Source organism: Petaurus breviceps, unplaced genomic scaffold (genome assembly GCF_028583685.1).
Source record: "Petaurus breviceps papuanus isolate PSGF00001 unplaced genomic scaffold, PetGlider_PUasm1.0 90383, whole genome shotgun sequence".
Taxonomy (NCBI): domain Eukaryota; kingdom Metazoa; phylum Chordata; class Mammalia; order Diprotodontia; family Petauridae; genus Petaurus; species Petaurus breviceps.
The window spans coordinates 1,216,752-1,241,610 of record NW_027187234.1 but is presented as its reverse complement, the minus strand read 5'-3'; the positions used below and the strand labels follow the sequence as shown (position 1 = coordinate 1,241,610).

Genomic DNA, 24,859 nt, shown 5'->3' with positions numbered 1-24,859 from the left:
GCTATTGCAATTGTGCAGGTAGTAGGTGATGAGGATGTGGAGGTGAGGTGAGGATGAGCTGGTGGCTGTGTGAGTGGAGAGAAAGGGAAGGGTGGAAGATATGCCATGAGAGCAGAGGTGAAAAGACTTGGTTACTATTTGGATACAACTTCAGTACATGGAGCACAGCTGTCTCTGCAGTACTGAAAATCAGTGACCCCAAAGAACAATGGAGAAGCACATGGTAGTGTGAACAGGTTGAACCAGAGAACCAATAAATTTCAAAGTGTAGGAGTTAAGGAAATCATCAGGGATGTATGTGGTAGGAGAAGATCGGCTGATTATATGGCAAGAGTACGGGTATCTTTGCAGTCAGACAAAAGTGAGGAGGCTTCCAGTGTGTTGCCTGGACTCTCTATGGCAAACCTATGTGAAGGCATGGACCAAAGCTGAGCAGGATGGGCAGAAATGAACAGGCTGTGATCTGTATTACTGGAGGAGGTGTCTTCATTGATGAGTTCACAGATCCATTGAAGTATTTGAGTATTATCCTCTGAAACTTTCTCCTGGAGATTTTTTTCTCTTTAAGTAAAATAAGAGTGAGTGAATCTCTTTCATTTGGAAAGGAGAGGTTTCCTGTTGTAGCATAGTATAGTGGAGAGAGCTCTGGATTTAGAATCAGAAGGCCTCGACTCAAATCTCAGTTCTCTTACATACTTATAAGTGACCTTGGTTGGGTCACCTACATTTTTGGGACATCTGTTCCCTCATAAGTCAAATGCGAGAACTGTTCTGGGTGACTTTTGAAGTCCCTTCTGGTTTGAATCTATGATCCCATGTTTTGTTTTGTTTAATCAGATTTTAAATGACTTTGAAGGATAAATAGGACTTGGAGAGAAATTGGGTATAACATACCTCAACAACCGAATAATTCAAAGACATTAGTGAATTCTGTGTTTGTTGAGTGGGTGAGGGTATCGGTGAAGCAATTGTTCTCCTATCTCAGTACTTTTGCAAAGGCCATTTCTCATGCCTGGAATGCACTCCCACCTCCACTCCACCTCTTTGAATTCCTGTGTTCTTTCCAAACTCTTCTACATTAAGGCTTTGGTGATGCCCTCCCACCCCAACAGCTACTTGTTTCTTCCCTCCCCTTTCAAATTATCTATTTTGCATATATTATTATAAGTAAATTTGTTCCCTCTTCTCTCACACCATACAATTAAATTCCTTGGGGCAAGGGTTATTCTATTTATTTCTTCTTTTTTCTCTCCATTGCCTAGAACATATAGCAAGCACTAAATAAAAATTTACTGATTGATTAAAGTGAACAATACTCTCATTTAAATGTCTCATTTAAAATCATCCCTTCAGCTTTTTCTCCCTGTTTCCCACCTAACACAATCGCCATTTCTCTTTCCAGTTGGAGGATGTCATTTGGCTAGTGATGTCATCAGCGGGGTGGAGTGTTACAACCCACTGTCCCATGAATGGAAATTGCTAGGTGCTTCGTGTAAGCACCGATGTGGCACAGGGGTGGCTCCCTTGAATGGCTGCATTTATTCAGTTGGTGGCTATGATGGAACCACTTGCCTTAGCAGTGTGGAAAGGTAAGGAGTTCCTCTATGGAAGGGGAAGAAGGAGAGAAAAAAAATGTGTGGATTGTGTTTAATATGTGTGCTTGACAATGTAGCTCATTGGTCTGGTGTTCTATAACTCATCCTTGTCAACCTTATTCAGCTTCCAAATTGAGCACAGCCCTGGCTGTGACATATAATTCAACCAGCCAAGAGAAAATTCTCCAGCCTCAAAAAGAAACCTTTCACACCAGAAAAATGTGGAATTGACAACCTAATCTTCTAAATTCTGAATCATGCATTCTTGAAATAGAGACACTGGAGAGTCCCAAGTTATCAGACTCTCAGGACAAGGAAGGAGACAACTTGTCCCTGCCTTTATCTACCAAAAGGTTCAAAGGTCCCATGATATATCCTCTTGGATTACTGGGAAAGAGGAAACCCTTGTATTTTGAGATCTTCCAAAAGGGAGCAAAGAATGATGCCAGTTGTAATTTTGTATCAAAATGAAATACCTAGCACAGTCAAGACCTAGCAAGTCAGCCATACTTGTCTTTTATACTTCTTAGCAAATGGGGATTGTGGGGGGTTGCAAATAAGGGGAAACAGAGGGAAATAAATACGTTTAAACTACGTACTGCTTCTTTTTCTAACATCAAGCACAATTAACTGTAAGTCTTGAAATAAGGTTATTAAACTTATTCTTCATACCAGACATATGATCACATACATTTAAAAATAAAAGGAACCTCTCGTTTTAAATAGAAGAAAACTGAAGCCTGAAGAATGGAAGTACCTTGTCCAAAGTCATGCATGTGACTAGTAACCAAGGTGGGATTTTAATCTAGATGTCCCAACTCCAAAGCTACATTATAGTCCTCTCAGGGCCAGATTGCTCTCCCTCATAATTGGCTTGGGCATAATCCTAAAACGTCTCTCTAAAACTGCTGCTAAGCACTTATTTAAAATGTCTCTAGTGCTGTATACAGATTTGGGATGGGGGAAGGTGCACGAAGAAGAGAGATTATGGAGGCTAAAGGATGAATTTTCCCTGGATATCTCTAAATAAGGTGACAGGCATTCATTACCAGCTATCATGGAACTGTCAGTCATGTTTGATAAAGATTTCCCAGTGACGACTATGTGCAAGAAGATATAGGAAAACCACAATGCTAAACTTGGCTTGACATGAACTATAGAAGAGGAATCAAATGCTCTAAATCTTCCTCATTCGGGTTGACATCATCATGATCAGATTCATCATAGCTTGCATTTACATAGTGCCTACTAAATGCCAGACATTGTATGTGCTAAGCACTCTTCAAATATCTCATTTGGTCTCACAACAACTCTATAAGGTTGATGCTGTCATCCATGTTTCACAGCTGAGAAAACTGAAGCACACAAAGGTGTGCTTGCCCAAGGTCACACAGCTAATAAGTGTCTAAGGTTGGATTTGAACTAAGGTCTTCTGTCCACCATGCCACCTAGCTGCCTATAACAGCCTTGATAACAGCTCTGATGAGCAGTTGCCTTATTTTTTTTTATTAAAATATCACTTCATTCTGCTATGTCTGAGAACTCTAGTTTAGCAAAGATTTATTCCAGAAAGGGCTTACATTTTAGGAATGTGATCTTTTTGTGGCATTTAAATATCCAAGATGCTTTACATGCTGCTGATTTGGAGTCTTCTTTCAACATCATAAAACAATTTGTGTTTCAGTGCTTAAAGCATGGAACTAAGGTGGACAAGGCTAGAGAGTTCATCCTCCTATGATGAGTTAACCTTGTTTGCTCCCCAGTTACATGAAGTACTCTTAGCCTTAACTAGATGTTCGTAAATGTGTGTAGCTAGTTATAAATAGAACTAGAGAGAGAGAGACTGTGGATAGCTGTGTCAACCATCCTGCTGCTAGAGAATCAATTCAAATAGAACATCCTACATATGATGGGTCAGAAAGGCTATTTTTCTTGCTAATGTATGTAAGCACACTTTGAAAACTGTAAAGGATAACATTATGTCATTGTTGATTTTAGCCTCTCTTCTGATGCATATTTGTGGGTATTAGGAAAGAAATTAAAACAAACAGCAGCATTTATTAAACACCTACTATGTGCAAAAGACCTGGTTGGTACTGGAGATATGGGAATAGATCCAGCACATCTCAAGGAAGTTATAATATCACAGAAAGAACAAATACACAAATAGTTATGATTCAAGGGACAGTGGAATGAATGCAATGGGAAGACCTAACCAATGTGTTAGTAGAAATTTAAGGCTAAAGAAATCATTTTCAATGTGCTGAGGGAAGGAGGTAAGGGAAAGTCAAGGAAAACATGACATCACAGTTAGAAAGGGATCAACTTCAAACAAATGGGAAGAGATTGTGGAGTAAGGACATGCCGTTCATTCTCAGTATGGTAGATAACATAAGCTACAGCAAAGAGATAAGAAAGGGAAGGATGAAAGCAGGATAAAAGAATTGTCTAGTTCACCTGTAATGTAGATTGCAGGATATGTGAAAGGGGAAGCAAAGTGTTACAGTGCAACATGTGCTAGATTAGAATCAAAGGATCTGGTTCCAATTCTGACCCTGCCATTTTCTGCCTATGTGATCTTAACCTTTCTAGGTCTCAATTTTCTCAATAGTAAAATGAGTGAGATGGCCTCTCAACTGTCTTTTGGCTCTAAATCTATAATACTATGGATCATATGTAACAGATATATTGAAGTCAAATTTTGGTGGCCCTTGAATGCCTGAGTCAGAATTTTATATTTTGTTCAGTAGCATGGAGAGCTATATCCCACTTGCTTGCTATTTCCAATAGCAAGTCCTTTTTCTTGGTATTTTTGGATGAATCTTATTTTGCCATCATTTATCTTCAAAATCTCCACCTCTCCCTAACTTCCCTGTTTATGCTGAGGATACTACAATTCCCCTAGTCGTCCAGGTTTGAAACCTTAGAGTCACTCTCAGCTCTCCCAAATTCTTATTCCTCATATGCAAATGAGGAACCAAGTCTCTGGGCTAAGTTGAAAAATTCTGTGTAAGTGTAACGTCTCCTTGGGCTCAATGTCCTCAGCTCTCACTGGCATTGGCAGGCTAGGCCCCCAAGGGGCAACTGATTGCTTCTTCTTCAAATGATATAGAGGAAATTCTAAGGGTCTGGGGTGCTGAGTCTCCATCCACTGAGCTCCTAATATGTATAGAAAAACTGACATCTTCCCAATATCAATTAGCCAATTGGTATCAATTATGTTTTACAAAAGGTTCTATACTATGGATTCTGTTTCCATGGTATCTCTCACATTCATACCCTTCTTTCCACTCACAGTCACTCCCTTAGTGCAGGTTGTCATTGTCTTTCATCTGGACTTTGGAAGCAACCTTATAATGGGTCTCCCTGATTCAAGTCTTTCCCTTCTTTAAATCAATAGCTGCCAAATTAATATTCCTAAAGGACAGGACAGACCCTGCCATTCCCTTGCAGAATGCAGGAAAGAAAATAATGTTCAAGAAACCTGGAGACTGGAGCCATATTGTGAAGGCTTTTAAATACTAAATGGAAGAGTTCATATGGGATCTTTGGATCTAAGAAACCTTCATAATGTGGATCCAATTTCCCTTTCCAGGTTTATTGAACGTTGAACTCCTTCATGAACTCTACCTTTCAGGCAAAGTGGCCTGCTTCCTGCAATTCGTACACAATAGCCCATCTTCTGTCTCCATATGTTTGCAGACTATCTTCCCCACACCTGGAATGCATACCCTCTTTGCTGCCAACTCAGAAAATCCCTTACTTCCTTCAAAGTTCAGTCCAAGTTACCACCTTCTACATGAAGCCTTTACTGATCCCCTCAGTTATTGTTACCTCCCCATCCCTACTCCAAAATGAATTAGCATTTACTCTCCATATATTTTTCATTTACTTGACTGTGTACAGGTTGCTTCTCACAGCCCTTCCCATAGAATTTAAGTACCCCCAGGACAGAAACTTTGATTTTTGTCTTTGCTTTTCCAACACCTAGTTTAGTGTCTGGTTCGTAGCAGGTGCTTAATAAATAAATAAACAATGAATGAATGAATAAATGAATGAAGGCAGTGATTTTAAATCAGTCTGTAAATCTAAATAAAAGCATGAATGAGAAAGACTTTGACACATACAGAGGTGTTGGCATCACCTTGTATCTCTTCTCTCCCACTCTAGATATGATCCCAAGATCAATGAATGGAGACATGATGTGGCCCCACTGGCAGAAAGCAAAAGAGGTGCAGGTGTCGCCGAGCTAGGGGGTTTCCTGTACTGTGTGGGAGGTCATAATGGACTAACCTGCCTCAGTTCTGTGGAAAGGTATGGCCATCAGAGAAAACAGACTGACCAGCAGGAGATAGGTTTGTTGACATCTTGATGCATACAGCTTCCCAAAGCTCATCTTTGTAGGAAAATGTGTGGTCAGCCCAGTCTGGGGCCTCATAATGTAAGACTATTGTCAGTAGCTCAAACATCAAGACAGGCAGAAGGAGTCCCATATCATGTTTTCGACCCCATCACTCACTACCTGAATTAACCTCAACCTCTAGTCATGTAATGTTGGAGCTATAAATAATCACAGAGGTCACCTAGTCTAATCCCCATCTGAAACTTGAATCATCACAGCAATCATAATAACTCCTATGATCAGTTGTATGGCATAGTATATTGATGAAGACTTTCCTGGAAGTCCCACATCTGCAACAGTGACTATGTGACCCTGGAAAAACTGGACAATCTCTCAAAATTCAGGCAACTCTCTAAAATTATAAATGGCAGAGCTGGTGCTTATTTGCATTGATAGAGAGATTTTTCCTCACTGGGAGCTCCATATATTAATGAAATCATATTCAGACCAAAACTTTAAAAGTCTCACAATCATACAGAAATTAAAGTTTTACAAGGCACTCTTTTCATAAACCTATGGGATAGGTAGAGTTGATGGGGGAAATGAGGATATGCTCCTTGCCCACTTTCATTTATTAAGCATCTACCATGTGGCAGACCCTATGTTAGGCACTGGGGCTACAAAAACAAAAATTAAACAATTCCTACCATCAAGGAGCTTACATTCTACCAGCAGAAACATCATTTTATTCAAAGTATATAAAAATTGTAGATAATAATTTCAAAAAGGAAAGAGGATTAACAATGAGGAGTGGGGAGGGACAGCATTAGTAAAAGCCTCATGTAGGAGGTAGCACCTTGGGATGTAGGGATTCCAAGAGAAAGAGGTGAGTAGGAAGAACATTGGAGACAAAAGAGATTGTGCCTTGTGAGGTCAGAAAAGAAGAAAAAGTGAGTAGTGTGAAATGATCTAAGAAAAACTCCCACAGAGGTGGGATTTCAGGAAGGATAGTGAAGTAGGTTATTAAAAATACATCCTAACTTGTTAACTTCATTGCCTTCTGGGTAATTGTAATAAAATAACTAAGGGGCAGCCAGATGGCACAGTGAGTAAGAGCGCCGGTCCCAGAGTCAGGAGACCTGGGATCGAATCCAGGCTCAGATACTTAGCACCATACCCAGAAATAATAACTGGCCATGTAACCTTGAGCAAGTTACTTAACCCCAATTTCTTAAAAGAAAATAACTAGACCCATTAGTTACATAGGTCAGAAACCAGAATCAATACTTTATAGTATTTCACATTGTGTCTACCATTCTGGTTTCAGGTATGATCCGGAAGAGAACAGGTGGTGCAAGGTAGCTCCTCTGACTTATCGAAGATCAGGTTTGGGTGTGGCTGCCCTGGGTGGCTACCTTTATGCCATTGGAGGCTCAGATGGTCACTCTCCCCTACAATCAGGTAACTAATACAGAAGGAAACTGTCATACAGAATTGAACTTGGAAATTTTTTCACCTGGGGCAAAAATCATTTGCTGAGGGATGGAGACATGGCAGAGACACAAAGGACACATTGACCATAAGTGTAGAGGGGCTGGAGAGGGTGACTGGGCACCCCACTCTTACAGGTTTTAGCGAATAGGACGAGAACTAGTTCTCACAGTGATGAGAGACTTTGGGGTGGCAGACCAGGGATGATTGTCCTATATGGGAGTATGGGGAGTTGCAAGGATGGTGATCACTTTGCCACCTGATATTGGCCAATCTGAAGCTCGGAGCGCGGCGTGCATTTCACGGGGTGGGGGGGGAGGGACGGTGCATACAGAGGGTACTGTAATGTAGCGTGTAGCTCAGGGGATCACCTTCACTACAGTAGCAATCTCAATAGGGCTTATTTTCGGGGGAGGGCTTATTTTAGAGGAATCTTACACAGTAAGGGGAGGGCTTATTTTTGGGATAGGTCTTATTATCGGGGAAACACGGTATTAGAGCTGGAGGGGGCTCTAATTAGAAGTCACCTCTCTACTCCAGACTTTTAATTTTACAGGTAAAGAAACTAAGATTTGCATTATTTCCAACAGAGAAATCAGGACATGCAGCAGTATATACTAGGTATTTGTCAGGGACTGCAAACAGGGACTGTCTCCTCCCTTACAAAGATGTCTCCTCCTCCCTTTCAAAGATATCTCCTATCTCTCTCCAAAGGGTCTCAACTCCACATTCCAGCTGAAGGTCAAGAAAGGTTGTTGCATAGATAAACTTACCCACAGGTCATCCTATCACTGACAGAGTCAGGTAATCAATCAAGCGCCCTTCATTAAGCACCTATTAAGTATTGTACACTCTGTTATATAACACAACAGGCACCTCTCAGACTACATATTGCAAAAAAAGGTGACAATCTGAAATAATAGGAAGCTCACCAGGAACTTTCCAACTTCCCACACAGTCCAGTCAAAAATATGTGTTTTTATGTGTGTATAAAGTATAGAGCACACTAAGGTTTGTGACAGACTTCCCAAAAAGGCCAGAATGGTACCTTACAGATTTTTCCCTATGAGGAAACTCCCTACTGATGCAAGGAATTTCTGGAGCGCTAAGAAGGTAAATGCCTTGGCTAGGGTCCCTTAGCCAGCTTATGTCTGGGTCAGAGTTTGATCCTGGGGCTTCCTTAAAGACCAACTCTCTAGCCACTCTCCCACAAATAACAATATATCCTCCTTCATACAGCTTTATAATTTACACAGGAGGGTAGCAGACAAAGCTATGGTTTGGTTTTGTTTCTTTGTATCCCTCCAAACTAGAACAGTGCCTGGCACCTAGTAGATGATTGATAAATGATCACTAAATGTTATTAAACTTAAGGAATTACCCTAAGGACAAATAGGCTAAGTCAAGAGTCAACAAGCATTTATTGAGTGCCTACTATGTGCCAAGTACTGTGCTAAGCAGTGAAGATACAAAGAAAGGCAAAAACAGTCCCTGTTCTTCAGGAATGAGTGAGTATAATGGGAGAGGCAACTTGCAAAGAATTATGTGTAATTAAAATGTATATGGGGTAAATTGGAGCTAATCACAGAGCGAAGGCATTAAGATTAAGGAGGACCCTAAAAGGCTTCTTGCACGAAATGGACTCTAGCTGAGACTAGAGCAAAACGAAGAGGTGGAGGTGGAGAGAGAAAGGACTCCAGGCATAAGGACAGTCAGTGCAGAGAAACAGGAAGGAGGCCAGTGTCACTGGATCACAGAGTGCAGGAAGGTTCTACAAGACGGGGAAGGTAAGAAGAGATGTGATTATGAAGGATTTTGAAAGCCAGAAGATTTTATACTTTTAATATTTGTTCCCAGAGATAATAGGAAGTCAATGGAGTTTATTGCATGGGGAAGAAGAAGGAGTGAAATGGTCAGACTTGTGCTTTAGGATGATTCATTTGACAGCTGAGGGAAGACTTACATCAGGGAAACCACCCAGCACCAGCAGACTATTGCAATAGTTCAGCGTGTGAGGTGATGACAGTCTGTGCCAGGGTGGTGGCAGTGTCAAAGGAGAGAAGGGGCATATAGGAGATATGTTTTGAAGTAGAAATGACAGGATTTGGCAACTAATTGGATATGGGGGATAAGAGAGAGTGAGAAGTTAAGAATGATCCTTAGATTGCAAGCCTGGGCACCTGGGAAGATAGTGGCAACCTGTGAAGTAATAGGGAAGTTCAGAAGAAGGGAAGTTTGGGGATAAAAATAAAGAGTTCAGTGTTAGACCTGTTGAGTTTCAGGTTTCTATTAAACTGAGAACATAGTCTCCTTGTAGTTTCAGGTAAATTCCTAGATGAGTGAGTGATACTCAGGGTGCCACTTAGGGAAGCTGAGGCTGTCTGGAGACTTCCTAACTTGTGAGACAGTATCAGAGGGAGCAGCCTTAATCTTCCCCCCAAACTGGCCCTCTTCATCAGAGCTGGGATCCTAGGCTGGGAATGCCTGGGGGCTGACTAGAGTTCTTGTGTTTTTTTCCATCCATCTACATATTGTCATCCTTTTGACTGTGCTGTAATGTTCTAATGTCTTTTCTCTCTAGTTGAACGTTATGACCCCACAGAGGATGTGTGGAGTCCCTGTCCTCCTCTGAGGTCCTGCAGGGAAACTTTTGGCTGTGCTGTCTATCAAGGGAAAATCTACGTGGCAGGTGGACGGGATGAGATCACAGAGCTGTGCAGTACTGAACGATTTGATCCCACCTCCAATGAGTGGTTGCCAATGATGCCCATGAGATCAAAGAGGAACAAGGTAGGATGAGAGAGGAAAAAAGAAGGGGTGAAGATGCAGCACTCTGACAATGCTCAGTCAATTGGAATATGTTGCTAATGAGTTGTTTTCTTTCTGATACAAGTCAGTTAGACTTTCAGGGAGAAGAATTCAGACTATGTCCCTTATCCTGGCTAGTCTATTTGCAAATGTCTTGACTCCGATTACAAGGGGGAAGGAAGAAAAAATGTGCCTGCTATGGTATGCCATCACATGGCACTTGGAAGAGAGGGAGGGATGCTGGCTTTAACATTCTATGTGACCTTGGGCAAATCACCTCACTTCTCTGAGCTTATTTTATTCATCTGTCAAATGAGGATAAAACTGCTTCATGGGTTTGTTGTGATGAAAGCATTTTGTAAATCTTAAATCTATAGAATGTGAGTTGTTATTATTTCCAACAGTGTGTCTTAGGGTAAGTCATTTCACTCCTCTGACTCAGGGATGTGCCTGGAGCCAGTTCTGACTGGAGGGATGATTGTTAAATTTTCAGTGTGAACATTTGCACCTCAGAAATTGGCAAATGCTAAAAATCAAAGCCAGATTTATGTTTTTGCTGATTGTCTTAGGTTTAAAAATGTAATGGAGAATATGCTCATAATACAGATTAAACTAAAAATTGTGTGGTAGGCACATTTTTCCCCAAAGAGTCAATTATATGTTTACCAATATATACTTGCCTCTATTTCCTCACCTGTAAAATGGGGATAACAAGCTATTTGCATTAACTGCCTCACAGATCCATTGTAAGGAAAGCTGTTCAAAAATCTTAAGATTCTATATGAATGTGATCATCAGCATCATCATTATCATTCACACTGCTGAAGATTTTGAAAGTACTAGCTCTACTGAAGGCCAGGTCAGAAGAATCATTCTCAAATACAAGGACAATACATTATCTAATTTTTTGAACCACTCATTTCATTGGACTTAGTTAAATTAAGCATTTATTACATCTACTATATGATAGAACTGGTCAGACAAAACAGTAAAAAAAAAAAAAAAGTTCCTGCCCTCAAGGAGCTTACATTCTACTGAGAGGAAATAGCTAGTACACATATAAATAAATGCAAAATGAATACAGAGTGATTTGGGAGTGGGTACTAACAACTGGGAGAATCAGAAAAAGCCTCTTGTAGGCCTTTGAGCTAAACAATGAGGGAACTAAGGAGTTCTAAGAAGCAGAGGTAAGGAGAGAAAGAGCATTGCAGGCACAAGGTACAGCCTGTGAAAAAGTACAGAGAGGGGTGGCTAGGTGGCACAGTGAATACAGCACCAACCCTGGAGTCAGGAGGACCTGAGTTCAAATCCAGCCTCAGACACATAACATTTACTAGCTGTGTGACCTTAGACAAGTCATTTAACCCCATTTGCCCTGCCTTCCCACCCTCCAAAAAAAGCAAAAAAAAAAAAAAAAAAGTATAGAGATAGCAGAGGGAACACCACATTTGGGAGCAGCCATACTTGTAGGGCAGTTTGGTTGGAGCATAGAGTATGTGAGAGAGAATAAATTATAATCAGACTACAAACATAGATTGTAGCCAGATTGCGAAAGGCTTCAGTGCCAAATAGAAGTTATGGTGGTTATTGTTGTTCAGTCATGTTCAGTGACATCCAATCCTTAGTGACCCCATTTGGAGTTTCCAAAGATATTGGAGTGGTTTGCCATTCCCTTCACTAGCCCATTTTACAGATGAGGAAACTGAGGCAAACAGGGTCTGAGGCTAGGAGTCTGTATTTTATTCTAGAGACTACAGGAGCCCATGAGGTTTAGCAGAAGAGTGATATTGAACACAAATTCAACAGCTATGATGATAGGTTGGAGAAAAGAGAGACTGGATAAAAAGAGACCAATTTGAAGGATCTTGTAATAGTCTAGATTAGAAGCCATGAGGTAAAAATAATCAATACTCTAAATTATAGTACTTAGAAGTAATGACTGGAGTAAGTTTGGTCTGACTGGAGATTGATGTAAGAGAAATTGGAGAAGTCAAATCTGGAAACGACAATCCTTGACAACTGAACATAGATGAGATTCAATTTCTTTCATAAACATAAGCAGCTATCCTTTGTAGAGCATTGGGTTTGGCCATGTGAGAGATAAAAAGTTTTGATAAGGCTTGGTTCTTGCTCTCATAGAGTTTACTTTCTAAAAGCAGACACATACACAGGTAACTGAGGTGAAACAAAATACCTTCTGAATGATTTAGCCACCTCTTGTATCCATTTCAGTCAAACCTTCCCCAAATGGGAATAAATCTGAGCTCCCAGGAGCACCAAGACAGAAGTTCCAAGGCCCAGCCCTGACAGTGCAAAGGGTGAAGTTAAAATTGTGCCATTGCTTGTATAGTACAAAAGCTTAATTTCCTGTTCCTAAAAATATGCACATAATCAGTAGTGTTCTTTCCTTCTGGGGAAGCTGCCTGTTCATTTTGTTTTTAAAATGCCACCTTCAGAGCACAATCTCCTCACAATTATGGGTCTAGCTGAAATCTGTAATTTGATTCAAGAAAGAATCCCTGAGGTAGAGGTGGGAAGAGGTTTTTCACAGAAAAGGTTCTCCCTCCCCATGGCTCCTTTCAGTTACTGCCTGAGCCAGGGGTTGGAAAGCCAGTCTCTTCCTGACATGACACCCGACAGCATTGTTTCTTCCTCCTTCATTGCCTTTCCCCCTTCTTTTACTCCCCATGCCAAAAAGGTACACTTCATCAACACGTCCATCATCATCTTTTGAAATACTGAAGGCAAAGGAGGCTGCCATTCTGGAGGCTCCTACAGTGGGCAGGATTCATTCCTCTACAAGGCATAGTCATCATCCTCATCATTGTGATTATCATCAGGGAGTAAAACTGAAAGTTGTGTCAGAGCAATGCCGGTTTGGTTTCTGATTTCAGTCCCTTGGGATCCCCATGGAGTATAATTTTTCTCATGCGTAGCTTTGGTCATGTTTACTCCTCTTCTCAAACTGGGGCTCCCTGTTGTCCACTAAATATGAACTGCTTTTCTTGGCATTTAAGTCCAAGTACAGTCTTGCACAACCCTTGCTTTCTACCCTTACTTCAATTTTTCCTTCTATCAAGCATAAACTTATTTTTATGCAACTTTCATCCATTGACCCTTATTCTAATCTCTGGGGCCGAGAAGAGCAAGTCTATTCCTCTTCCATGGAAAAGTCTTCAAATATTTGAAAATATCTTTCAAATCCTCCCTAAGTTCTTTTTTTCTTCCTGACTAAATATCTCTAATTTTCTTCAGATAATTTCCATATGGAACAACTGCAAAGGTATTCTAACAGCAGACACATAGGCAGGTAACTGAGGTGAAACAAAATGCAGTATGAGTGATTTAGCTACTTCTTGTATCCATTTCAGTCAAACCTTTCCCAAATGGAACTAAATCCAAGCTGCCGGGAGCAATAAAACAGAAGTTCCAATGCCCCAGCCATACTTCCCCAATCTTGTACTTCTGAGATTCATTTTTTGAACCAAAGTGTAAGATTTTATGTTTATCTTTATTAAGTTTTGTCTTGTTAGATTCAACTCAGTGAAGATATATTTTAATCCTTACTCTGTCATTCAGTGTTTTAACCATCCCTCTTACTTTGGGGTATTGTGAAAAGTATGTCACCTATGCCTTTATCCAAGTGATGATGAAAAACTCTTTGGGTTAAAAAAAAAAGCAGGACAAAATACAGATTTCTAGGACACTCAATTCAAAACATTTTTCTAAGTTAAATTTGAACATTAATGACTACTTCATGGAGCTATTCAGCTAGTCCCAAATCTATCAATTTGTACTAAACTTTAGCTCATGTCTCCAACCTTTTTTTCAGAAAAAAAAATTCATGAAAGGTTTTTTCAAGTGCTTTTCTAAAATTCTGAAATTATGTATGTATATATATACATATTATACAGTCACACAAGTATTTACTATATGCATGTAACATATGCACAGATTACATGCATGTCACATAATCATTGGTTGTGCATGTTACATATATAGCATTGTGTAATGCTGGCTTGTTACATGTATTGTGTGTCTTTCCTTGATTTATCAGTTTGGTAATACAATCAAAAAAAAAGGAAATAAGATAACTCTGACAGTCTACTTTGTCATGACTACTTAATTTTCTGAATCATTTCTAACCATCCCTTTAATAATACAATCTAGAATTTTGCCAGGAATCAAAGTCAAGCTCATTAACCTATAGTTTTTAGATTTCTCTCTCTTTCTTTTCTTCAAAACAAAGACATTTGCTATTCTCCAGTCTTGAAGTGTCTTTCCCATTTCCCATGATTTCTGAAATTCTATTGACTGTAGGTCAGAAATTCTGTGTTAGCTCTTTCAGTACCTTAAGATTTAATTTATTTAGCCCAGGTTATTGGAACCCTTCAAGAATAGCTGAGTGCTCTATTGCCATCTCCTGACTTAGGATGCATATCAATTCCCTAAAAGCCATTTGGGTTCTGTTATTCTGTTACCCTTCATGGTTTCTAATTTGGGTGATATGCATCCTTTCCCACACTGCACTCCCCATAAATACTTTGTTTTATTATTTTTATTCATTTCATTAAATGTTTCCCAATTATGTATAAAAAAATTTAACCACTTTAAAAATTTTTAAGTTACAAATTTTCTCCCATCACACCCACTCCTTGAAAATGCAAGCAATTTGATATCAATTATACATGCAAAGTCATGCAAAATATAGTTCCATATTAACAATGTTAGAAAAAAATTAAATAATAAAAATAAAGAAAACTTTAAAAGAAAGTAGGCTTCAATCTGCATTCAGAGTTCAATGGTTCTCTCTTGAGGTAAATAGCATTTTTTTTCCTCATTGGTACTTTTGAATTGTTTTGGATCATTGTCTTGATCAGAGTAGCTTTCACAGTTGATCATCCTTACAGTATTGCTGTTACTGGGTACAATGTTCTCTTGATTCTGCTCACTTCACCTTTTATGAGTTCATATAAGTCTTCCCAGGTTTTTCTGAAACCACCCCTTTAGTTATTTCTTTTTTTGTTTGGTTGGTTTTGGTTTTTAGCTTTTTTTTTTTTTTTGGAGGGAAGGGCAATTGGGGTTAAGTGACTTGACCAAGGTCACATGGCTAGTGTTACGTGTCTGAGGCCAGATTTGAACTCAGGTCCTCCTGACTCCAGGGCCAGTGCTCTATTCACTGCGCCACCTAGCCTCCCCCCTTAGTTATTTCTTATAGCAAAATAGTATTTCATCACAGTCATATACCACATCTTGCTCAGCTGTTCCCCAGTTGATGGGCATTCCCTCAATTTCCAATTCTTTGCTACCGCTAAAAGAGCTGCTATAAATATTTTTGTACAAATATGTCTCTTTCTCTTTTCTTTGATCTCTTTGGGTTACAGACTTAGAAGTGATATTGTTGGGCCAGAAGATATGCAAAGTTTTATATCCCTTTGGGCATAGTTCAGATTGGTTTCTAGAATAGTTGGACTAGTTCATAACTCTACCAGCAGTGCATTAGTGTCCTGATTTTTCTATATCCCTTCCAGCATTTGTCATTTCTTATGTCATTATCCAATCTGATATGTATGAGGTGATATCTCACAGTTGTTTTAATTTGCATTTCTCTAATCAGTTGTGATTTAGAGCATTTTTTTCATGTGACTACTGATAGCTTTGATTTCTTCTAACTGCCCATTCCTATTCTCTGATCTTTTACCAATGGGGAAATGGTTTTTATTTTTAGAAATTTGACTCAGTTCCCTATATATTTAAGAAATGAGGCTTTTATCAAAGAAACTTGCTATAAAAAATTTCCCCCAATTTCCTATTCTAATTTTGACTGCATTAGTTTTGTTTGTGCAAAAGTTTTCTTTTAATTTCATATAGTCAAAATTATCTAATTTACTTCTCATAATCCTTTCTATTACAAAGTCTTCTCTTTCCTATGGATCCTACAACTTTGCTAACATTGTTCATTGTTTCAAATAATTTTGGGGTGATTCTCTAGGGTTCCCTAAGTATAATATTATATCCTATACAAAGACCCATAGTAATGTTTTCTTATTGCCTATTCCTTCCATTTTCTTCCTTGTCTTATTGCTATAGCTAGCATTTGTAGTGCAATATTGAATGAAAGTGGTAATAATGGCCGTGCTTGTTTTACTCCTGATCTTATTAGGAAGGCTTCAAGTTTATCCCCATTACAGATAATGCATGCTCTTGGTTTTTCATGGATACTACTTATCATTTTAAGAAAGATTCCATTAATTGCTATGCTTTCTATTATTTAGTAGAAACAGATGTTGCATTTTTGTCAAAGGCTTTTTCTGTATATATTGTTATAATTATGTAACTTTTTTGTTTTTGTTATTGATATGGTCAATTATGCTAACAGTTTTCTAATATTGAAGCAGTCCTGCATTCCTGGTATAAATCCCACCTGGTTTTACTGTATGATCTTTGTGATATATTGCTGTAATCTTCTTTGCTGGCATTTTATTTAAAAATTTTGCATTGACATTAAGGAAATTAGCCTATAGTTTTCTTTCTCTGTTTTCCCTCTTCCTGGATTAGGTATCAGCACCATATTTGTGTCATAAAAGGAATTTGGCATGATTCCTTTACCTGTTTTTAAAAATAGTTTATATAGTATTAAGATTAGTTGTTCCTTAACTATTTGGTAGAACTTACTTGAAAATCCATTTGATCCTAAAGGTTCCCCCCCCCCTTAGGGAGCTCATTGATGGCTTGTTAAATTTCTTTTTCTACAATGGGGTTAAGTATTCCATTTCCTCTTCAGTTGATCTGGGCAATTTTTATTTTTGTAATTTTCCATTTTACTTAGATTTTCAGTTTTACTGGCATACAATTGGGCAAAATATCTCTTAATCACCTACCAATTGCTTTAATTTCATCTTCATTGGTGGTGCATTCACCTTTTTCATTCACCCATTTTATTTCATACTAGTAATTTGTTTTTTTTTCATTCTTTTTTTAAGTCAAATTAACCAATGATTTATCTATTTTATTGGGAATTTTTTATGAAACTAGCTCCAAGTTGTATTTATTAGTTCAATAGTTTTGTTACTTTCAATTTTACTAAGTCCTCTTTTGATTTTCAGGATTTCCATTTTGGTGTTTAATTGGGGATTTTTCACTCTTTTTCTAGTTTTTTTAGTTGCACGCCCAACTCATTGGACTGTTCTTTCTCTCTTTCATTGATGTACACATATACAGATATAAAATTTCCCCCAAGTACTGCTTTTGTTGCATCCCATAAATTCTGGAATGTTATCTCATTATTGTCATTCTCTTTAATGAAATTATTGATTGCTTTTTTTTATTTGTTCTTTTTTGATCCATTCATTCTTTAGGAGATTATTTAATTTCCTATTAACTTTTAATCTATGCTTCCATGACCCTCCATTAAATGTAATTTTATTACATTAGGGTCTGAAAAGGCTGCATTTCATATTTCTGCTTTTCTGCATTTGGTTTTGAGGTTTGTATGCCCTAATAAGGGGTGGGGCACCTGCAGCCTCAAGGCCACATGTGGCCCTCTAGGTTCTCAGATATGATCCTTTGAACAAATCCCTTTAATAAAAGGTTTTGTTCTGTATAACTTGTATTCAGTCAAAAGGCTGTACCCAAGGACCCAGAATACATGTGGCCTAATATGTGTTAATTTTTGTGAAGGTGGTATGTAGAGCTCAGAAAAAGGTACACTCCTTTCCATTCCCATTCAGTTTTCTCCAAAGGTCTATCATAGCTAACTTTTCCAGGATTCCATTCATCTCTCTGACTTCTTTCTTATTTATTTCATGGTTAGATTCATCTAGCTCTGAGATGGGGAAGTGAGGCCTGCCACTAATATAATTTTACTATTTCCTCCTATAATTCACTTAACTTTTCCTTTAAGAATTTGGATGCTATGCCATTTGATGCTTATGTGTTTAGAATTATTATTGCTTCATTGTCTATAGTTCCTTTTAACAAAATTTAATCTCCCTGCTTATCACTATTAATTGGGTCTATTTTGGCTTTTGCTTTGTCTGAGATCAAGGTTTTGATTATTGTTGTTCAAACACGTCCAACTCTTCATGATCCTATGGGACATAATGTCTATAAGGTTTTCTTGGCAAAGATACTGGAGTGGTTTGCCATTTTCTTCTCCAGAGGATTAAGGCAAAGGAAGTTAAATGACTTGCCCAGGGCAACATAGCTAATATGTGTGGAAGGCTGGATTTCAACTCAGGTCTTCCTGACTTCAGAACCAGGGCTCTCTCCACTTAGCCACCTAGCTGCCTCCTAAATGAGAGAATCAGACTAAATGATCATTGCTAGCTTTGGATCCCATGATCCTATAAAACAAAGACTTGGCCTTCTGGAGGTGATCTGGCCCAACCCCAACCCCCAGCCTCTATTAAAGCCCCCAACTAAAGCTGCCTGGGGAAATATCCTTCCTGGTTTTTTGTTATTGTTCAGTTTTTTTTCAGTCTTGTCTGACTCTTTGTGACCCTATTTGGGATTTTCTCAGCAAAGATACTGGACTGGTTTGCCATTTCTTCTCAGCTCATTTTACAGATGAGGAAACTGAGGCAAACAGGGTTTAAGTGACTTGCCCATGATCACATAGCTAAGAAGTGTCTGAGGCCAGATTTGAACTTAGGAAGAGGAGTCTTCCTGAATCCAAGCCAGGCACTCTATCCACTGTGCCACCTAGCTGCCCCAAATAGTTGCTCCCCCTACTTTTTTAACTTCACCTGAAGTGTAACAAATTCTTCTTCAATCCTTTATTTTAACTTTCTGTGTATCTCTATTTCAAGTGTATTTCTTGTAAACAACATATTGTTGGATTCTGGTTTCTTGGGAAAGGTGTGGTTATTACTCTCCTAGACTACACTTCCTTACCCAGGAAGAACCCCTGATTCCTTGGGATTGCAAGCAATGCTGTTCCTCAGGAGATACTATCCCTTAGGATTTCCATTCCCTCTTGACTGAAAGTGCTCCTTCCTACCCTTGAGCTATGACCCAGAAGTGAGTATAGACAATAGAGTTGCCAAGCAATATCTGGTCCTGCATCCAATGGTAAGATAAGGGTCTCCTGTAGTCTCTTTCTGACCAGTTACCAGGTCCCTTCACTGTCTCTAGCTTGAAAGCTCCCCAAACTGCTGCCGCTTCTGTCACCACCACCTAGTCCCACCACTGGTATTTGCTCCCCATGGGCTCTGGGCCAACCTCCACCTCCATATCACTGATCTCTTTCTGAGCTCCTAAGTTGTCCTAGGCTAGAAAAATGTCTCACTCTGACCCTTCATGGTTCTACTCCTCCAGAATTTGATTTGAGGTGTTATTTTAAAGCTGTTTGGAGGGGAATGTTTTGAGGTTTCAGCTGAGTGCTTTTTCTGCCGTCTTGGCTCCACCTCTGGAAATCTTCACCTCATCAACACTTTTCAAGGAGAAAACTATTTTTAGTGTAAAGATCAAATCTCTTTGACACAGAGACAAAATTAAAATTGGGCAGGTCTGCCTTCTCTCTTGTCAGTTATCATTATCCCATCCACCCTTCCCACCCAAAAGCAGTCTTATCTGCTGTTTGATTTCCTTCTCCCAAATATGGCTTCAAAAACCCTTTTCAAAAAACTTTACTTAGTTAGCTTTGCCCAATCATCAGACTCAGCTCATTCTAAGTTTTAGCCCTCCTGATCCTACTCTGATAATTGTGCCATCATTTTTATTCGTACTTCTTTATTACCCTTGCTCTTTCTCTACAAATCTTTTAAAAACCTAAGTTGGTTAAGTTCCCTGTGCATTCATCATGGTTTTTTTGTTTTGTTTTGTTTTTTTGTTTTGGTTTTGGTTTGGTTTTTTTTGCAGGGGGGGCGGGGAAGGCAGGGCAATTGGGGTTAAGTGACTTGCCTGACTCGGGTCATATGGCTAGTGTTAAGTGTCTGAGGCCAGATTTGAACTCAGGTCCTACTGACTCCAGGGCCAGTGTTCTATTCACTGTGCCACCTAGCTGCCCTGATCATGTTTTATTTAAAGAATTTCCTTTTTTCTTCTTCATGAAAATTGTTTCTCTTTGTATCATCAGAACCTCATTGAGAAGTCATCATTAGTGCAAATTTTTACCCATGGAACATACCTATCATTCCTTTGAATCTTTTGAAATTGGCTCTTACAAAATATAGGGTGCCTATTAGATTATCCACTCATTCTAAGATATCACAAATTCTGTCTATCACAAATTCTAAGATAGAGAAAGTAGACTTTCTCCCTGAAAGTCACCATAATTTCCACCCCAGCAACCAGTTCTTTTATGTTGGTGAGAAAGATCCATAAGAGAATTTCCTCTTGTTTGCTCTTCAAGGTACTGCAGGATGAAATTACAGTTTCATTAAACCTGCTCTCATTTGGTCAGTGAGAGGGAAAAAGATTCAGGAGATGTTTAGATAATTGAAATGGCTCATCAAAAACATTTCATGCCTCTGTAGCACTTGTGATTTGTTTTCCCAAACTCCATCTACTTTTTTCCTATGTGGTACATAGTACTACAAAAACAATATAATGTCTGTTTCTACCTCCATTGATCTTCACCCAAATGTTTTTCCCACCATGTATGCCCTAATGCATTCTTCTATTATGTAGCATGAGTATGTCTTCCTGATGTACAGTGTTACCCTACATCTTTTCTCTTTAAGAAACTATACCCTTCCAAATTTATATTCTAGTAATAGTTCTCATCCCACTAACTCTCAGTGATACTTAAGAGGTTAAAAATAATCCTCTTGATTTAGAATCTCTAGTTTATTTTGTTACTAGTACCCAGGAATTTGTGTATAGACACTTGAGGACATGGATTTTGTTATTGCTTTCTGTCTTATAGCTTATCTCCTATGAACTTCTAGGCACCTCTACTGCTATTCATCTAACTATATTATAATTATGCTCTATGAGTTCTAGTTTTGTTGACATACAAAGATAGTGTTCTCTCTTCCCTCACCAACACTTTTTAAAGAGAAAACTATAAAATAGAAGAGGATTTGAGTCCAAGTCCAATCTCAGGGCTCTCTCCATTCTTCTTTTAATTAACCATCTCCTCCTTCACATGGGGCTGTACTAATTTACTGTCCTGGGCTTTCTCCTTAGGTTAGCCTAGTAGGTGCAAATGGATACCTCCTGGCAGTTGGAGGCTTTGATGGAGTGGTACACTTGGCAACAGTGGAGGCTTTTGACTTTGAAGTCAATCAATGGAGGTAAGTCAAATCAAGCTTGTGAGATAGATCATGTCCAAACTTCACTGTCCATACACTCAGAAACCAAGTAAGGCAAGTTTCAAATTGCTCTGTATTTCCCTCCTTAGCTAGCCCTAGTGAATCACTAGACCTTCTATCATCCTTTCTATAATCCTATATAAAAATTGTTCAGGAAATCATAAAGAACCAGTTTAAAAACAAGTTTATGATTTACAACAGCTTCTTCCTCATTGAGCTGAGGAAATTGCAGTGGGGATCAGAGGATCAACTTTCACTCCTATATCCCACCCAGATAATTGAGTGGTGTGAAAGCAATACAAACACATTGCAATGATTTTGGTACAGCATTGTCCCTATGTGGACATTTCTATTTTCATATAGTTTAGCCTACATCTCCACAAATGAGGTACTATATAAATGCTTATTCCCTTCCCCTTCCCTAAATGCAGAGAGGGAGTTAAAGGCCATTTGAACAAAATGAAATGGCACATAATGCCCTTTGAAAAAGATCACTTAAGGGGCGGCCAGGTGGCTCAGCGAGTAAAAGCACTAGCTCCAGTATTGGGATGACCTGGGGATCAAATCTGGGCTCAGATACTTAGCACCACACCCAGAAATAACTGGCCATGTAACCTTAAGCTTATAAAAAAAAAATAAAAAGATCACTTAGACATGTATTAAGTCACCTGAACTTGGAAAAAGCAAATAACCACAAAATAAAACCTTTAAAAAAGTTCTAGTTTTTGTGAAATTTATAGTATCATAAATTTAGAGTAGTAAGAGGACTCAAAAGTCATTTAACCTGACTTCTTTATTTAAAAGATTAGAGATTTTAAGTGACTTGCCCAAGGTCACATGTGTAGTAAGCAACAAAAACGATTTCAACTCCAGTCCTCTGACTAAATCCATGGCTTTAAACTGCCTCCACTCGACTAAAGTCATGGGTCTTACCCCATGAAAATCAGTTAGTCTATAGACAGAGGCTAACACTGATCAGAGACTAAGTGTAAAACCCAGCCATAGACTGACACCCAACCCTACCAGACTCTCACAGATATAGATGAATTAAGCATTTAGAATGGGCAAAGCACTGTGCTAAGTGAATGGGATAATTTCATTAAAGTGAATGGGAATAATTTAATTAAAAATTTCATCAAATAAAATTAAATGTAAAATTAAATTTCATCTCATTTAAATTATTCCAATTCATATATTATTGTGGGAAGGACCAGGTGAAACAGACCTATATTCCAATGACAAGAAGACAAGAAAGTCATATTTATTTGAGGAGGATGCCGCATTAATATAGGACAAGGGTTCTTAACATGGAGTCCATGAACTTTTTAAAAATATTTTGAGAACTGTATTTCAATATAATTGCTTTCTGTGGCAATCCTACATGTTTTGTTTTATTCATTTAATAGCAGTATTCTGACAAGTAGTTCAAAGGCTCGACTAGATTTCCAAAAGGACCCATGACACAAAAAAAAAATGGATAAGAATTTCTGATATAAACCAACTAATGACCCTGAGTGGAATCTCATCACATGAGCCATAACTAGGAATGTTTGTGCCCAGGGCGAGAAACACAAAACAATGCCCTCAGTTCATTGTGGGGTACGAGAGACCCCAGAGATTACTGCTGCAGAAACCACAGGGAATAAAAATAAAGGGTGGGAGAAGGCAGTGTAGAGCTTTGGAAGAATGAGAAATATGCTTCCTATTAATAATATGTTAATAAATCTTGCTAATGGGGCGGCTAGGTAGCACAGCAAGTAAGAGCACCAGCCCCAGAGTCAGGATGACTTGGGATCGAATCCAGGCTCAGACACTTAACAGCCACCCAGAAACACCTGGCCGTGTAACCTTGAGCAAGTTACTTAACCCCAATTGCTTAGGGGCAGCCAGGTGGCTCAGTGGGTAAGAGCACCAGCCCCAGAGTAGATATGACCTGGCATCAAATCCGGGCTCTGATACTTAGCACCACACCCAGAAATAACTGGCCGTGTAACCTTGAGCAAGTCACTTAACCCTGATTGCTTTTTTAAAAAATAAATACATAAAATAAATTTTGCTAACTAGGTACTAAGATCAATTGTTTTTATGTTGCCAAATAAACAAAAGTACTGTAAATGACACTGTAAATCTTGGCACTCTTTAGTAAAATTCACCCTGTCCAAGTTACATCCCTGTTCACCACTCATGTGAGCAAGATGGGGAGTAGCATGAAATAAGAGACATGTAGTTCTGAACCAGGCCTGTTTCTATGTTCCAGAGTGTTTGGCAACATGAAGAATCGTCGTCCAGGAGGAGGTGTGGGTGTCCTGAAGATGACTATTTAGAACAGCTAACACCCAAGCTGTTCATAATGAAGAGAAGAAAGAATAAAATAAATTTTCATTTTCATAAAAATTTCATTTTTTCATCAAATAAAATTTCAAAAGCCTCATCCACCCATAGGAGAAGCATGGAGAAAGGGTTCGGGGAAGATTTGGGGTTTGTAGTGCCCAAGTCTGTGAATACAGAGAAAATCAGATATAGGACACTCTAAGAGCATTGACTTAACCACATGACCTCTTCTCAGGTCACTATTAGGAAAGTCCAGTCATATCAAAGTATCAGCCCTGGCTGAGAAGGGGACTCAAGTCAGAAAGAGAGGTGTCCTTCAAAAAAACCAACCTCTCAATAATACTTGCTAATCAGCCACATCTCCATTGTCTGCATGCAGAATCATAGAATTCAGAGGTGGATGGGACTTTAGAGATTATCTAATCTAGTGATTACCAACCTCTGAGATCCCTGTGGTTACTTTTGATGATTGAGAAACCATAGGGTTATTTTAAAAGGGTTTATCTCATTAAATGATTCAGCCTAATAAGTAAGCAAACGTACATTTCTAAATGAAATTGTCTCAAACATACATGTACTATTTTCAAAATTAGATGCAGCTATGATTAATAAATACAAAGTCATAAAAGTGTTATGAAACTCATAGCAGTTTTTTGTCTCGGTGTTTTTTTCAATCAGTGGATAATAATACTATAGCTATTATCTTGTGAGGAGTCTATAAAATTATTTGAAAGTAGTAAGAGAAAGGAAACAAGTCCACCTTTCCTGATCACAGTTTAAAATATGATGTTTGCTCATTACTGTCTGGCAGTTATCTGTAGTGTAGATATCACTATGCCTCTACTCTTTTCCATTAGCACAAAGTATCTAGAGTTCACTAAACATGGATCAAAATGGATGCTTTAGAATACCACATCAGCCACAGTTCCTGGGGTCCTTGCTCTAGTAATAGAGAAAACAGCCTTTACCCACGGACCTCGAATACCTGTATGGTCATGTACCTCTTCTGTACAAGGCACTGTGCTGGTTTATTG

General features: G+C 38.8%; 1 protein-coding gene across 3 annotated transcripts in view; it reads left to right on the top strand.

Moving 5' to 3' along the window:
• The window catches only part of LOC138177279 (kelch-like protein 20), a 186,708-nt gene extending 162,240 nt beyond the window's left edge, over positions 1 to 24,468 (top strand). For 2 of the 3 annotated variants that reach the window (XM_069108385.1, XM_069108384.1), the window contains exons 4-9: positions 1,403 to 1,589; positions 5,766 to 5,909; positions 7,265 to 7,398; positions 10,010 to 10,218; positions 21,370 to 21,476; positions 23,752 to 24,468. In XM_069108385.1, the coding sequence (XP_068964486.1) occupies positions 1,403 to 1,589; positions 5,766 to 5,909; positions 7,265 to 7,398; positions 10,010 to 10,218; positions 21,370 to 21,476; positions 23,752 to 23,818 (848 nt within the window). In that variant the 3' untranslated portion in view covers positions 23,819 to 24,468. The remainder of the gene's footprint in view (positions 1 to 1,402; positions 1,590 to 5,765; positions 5,910 to 7,264; positions 7,399 to 10,009; positions 10,219 to 21,369; positions 21,477 to 23,751) is intronic. The other variant, XM_069108386.1, reaches the window with a different exon arrangement.
• The last annotated feature ends 391 nt before the right edge of the window (positions 24,469 to 24,859 follow it).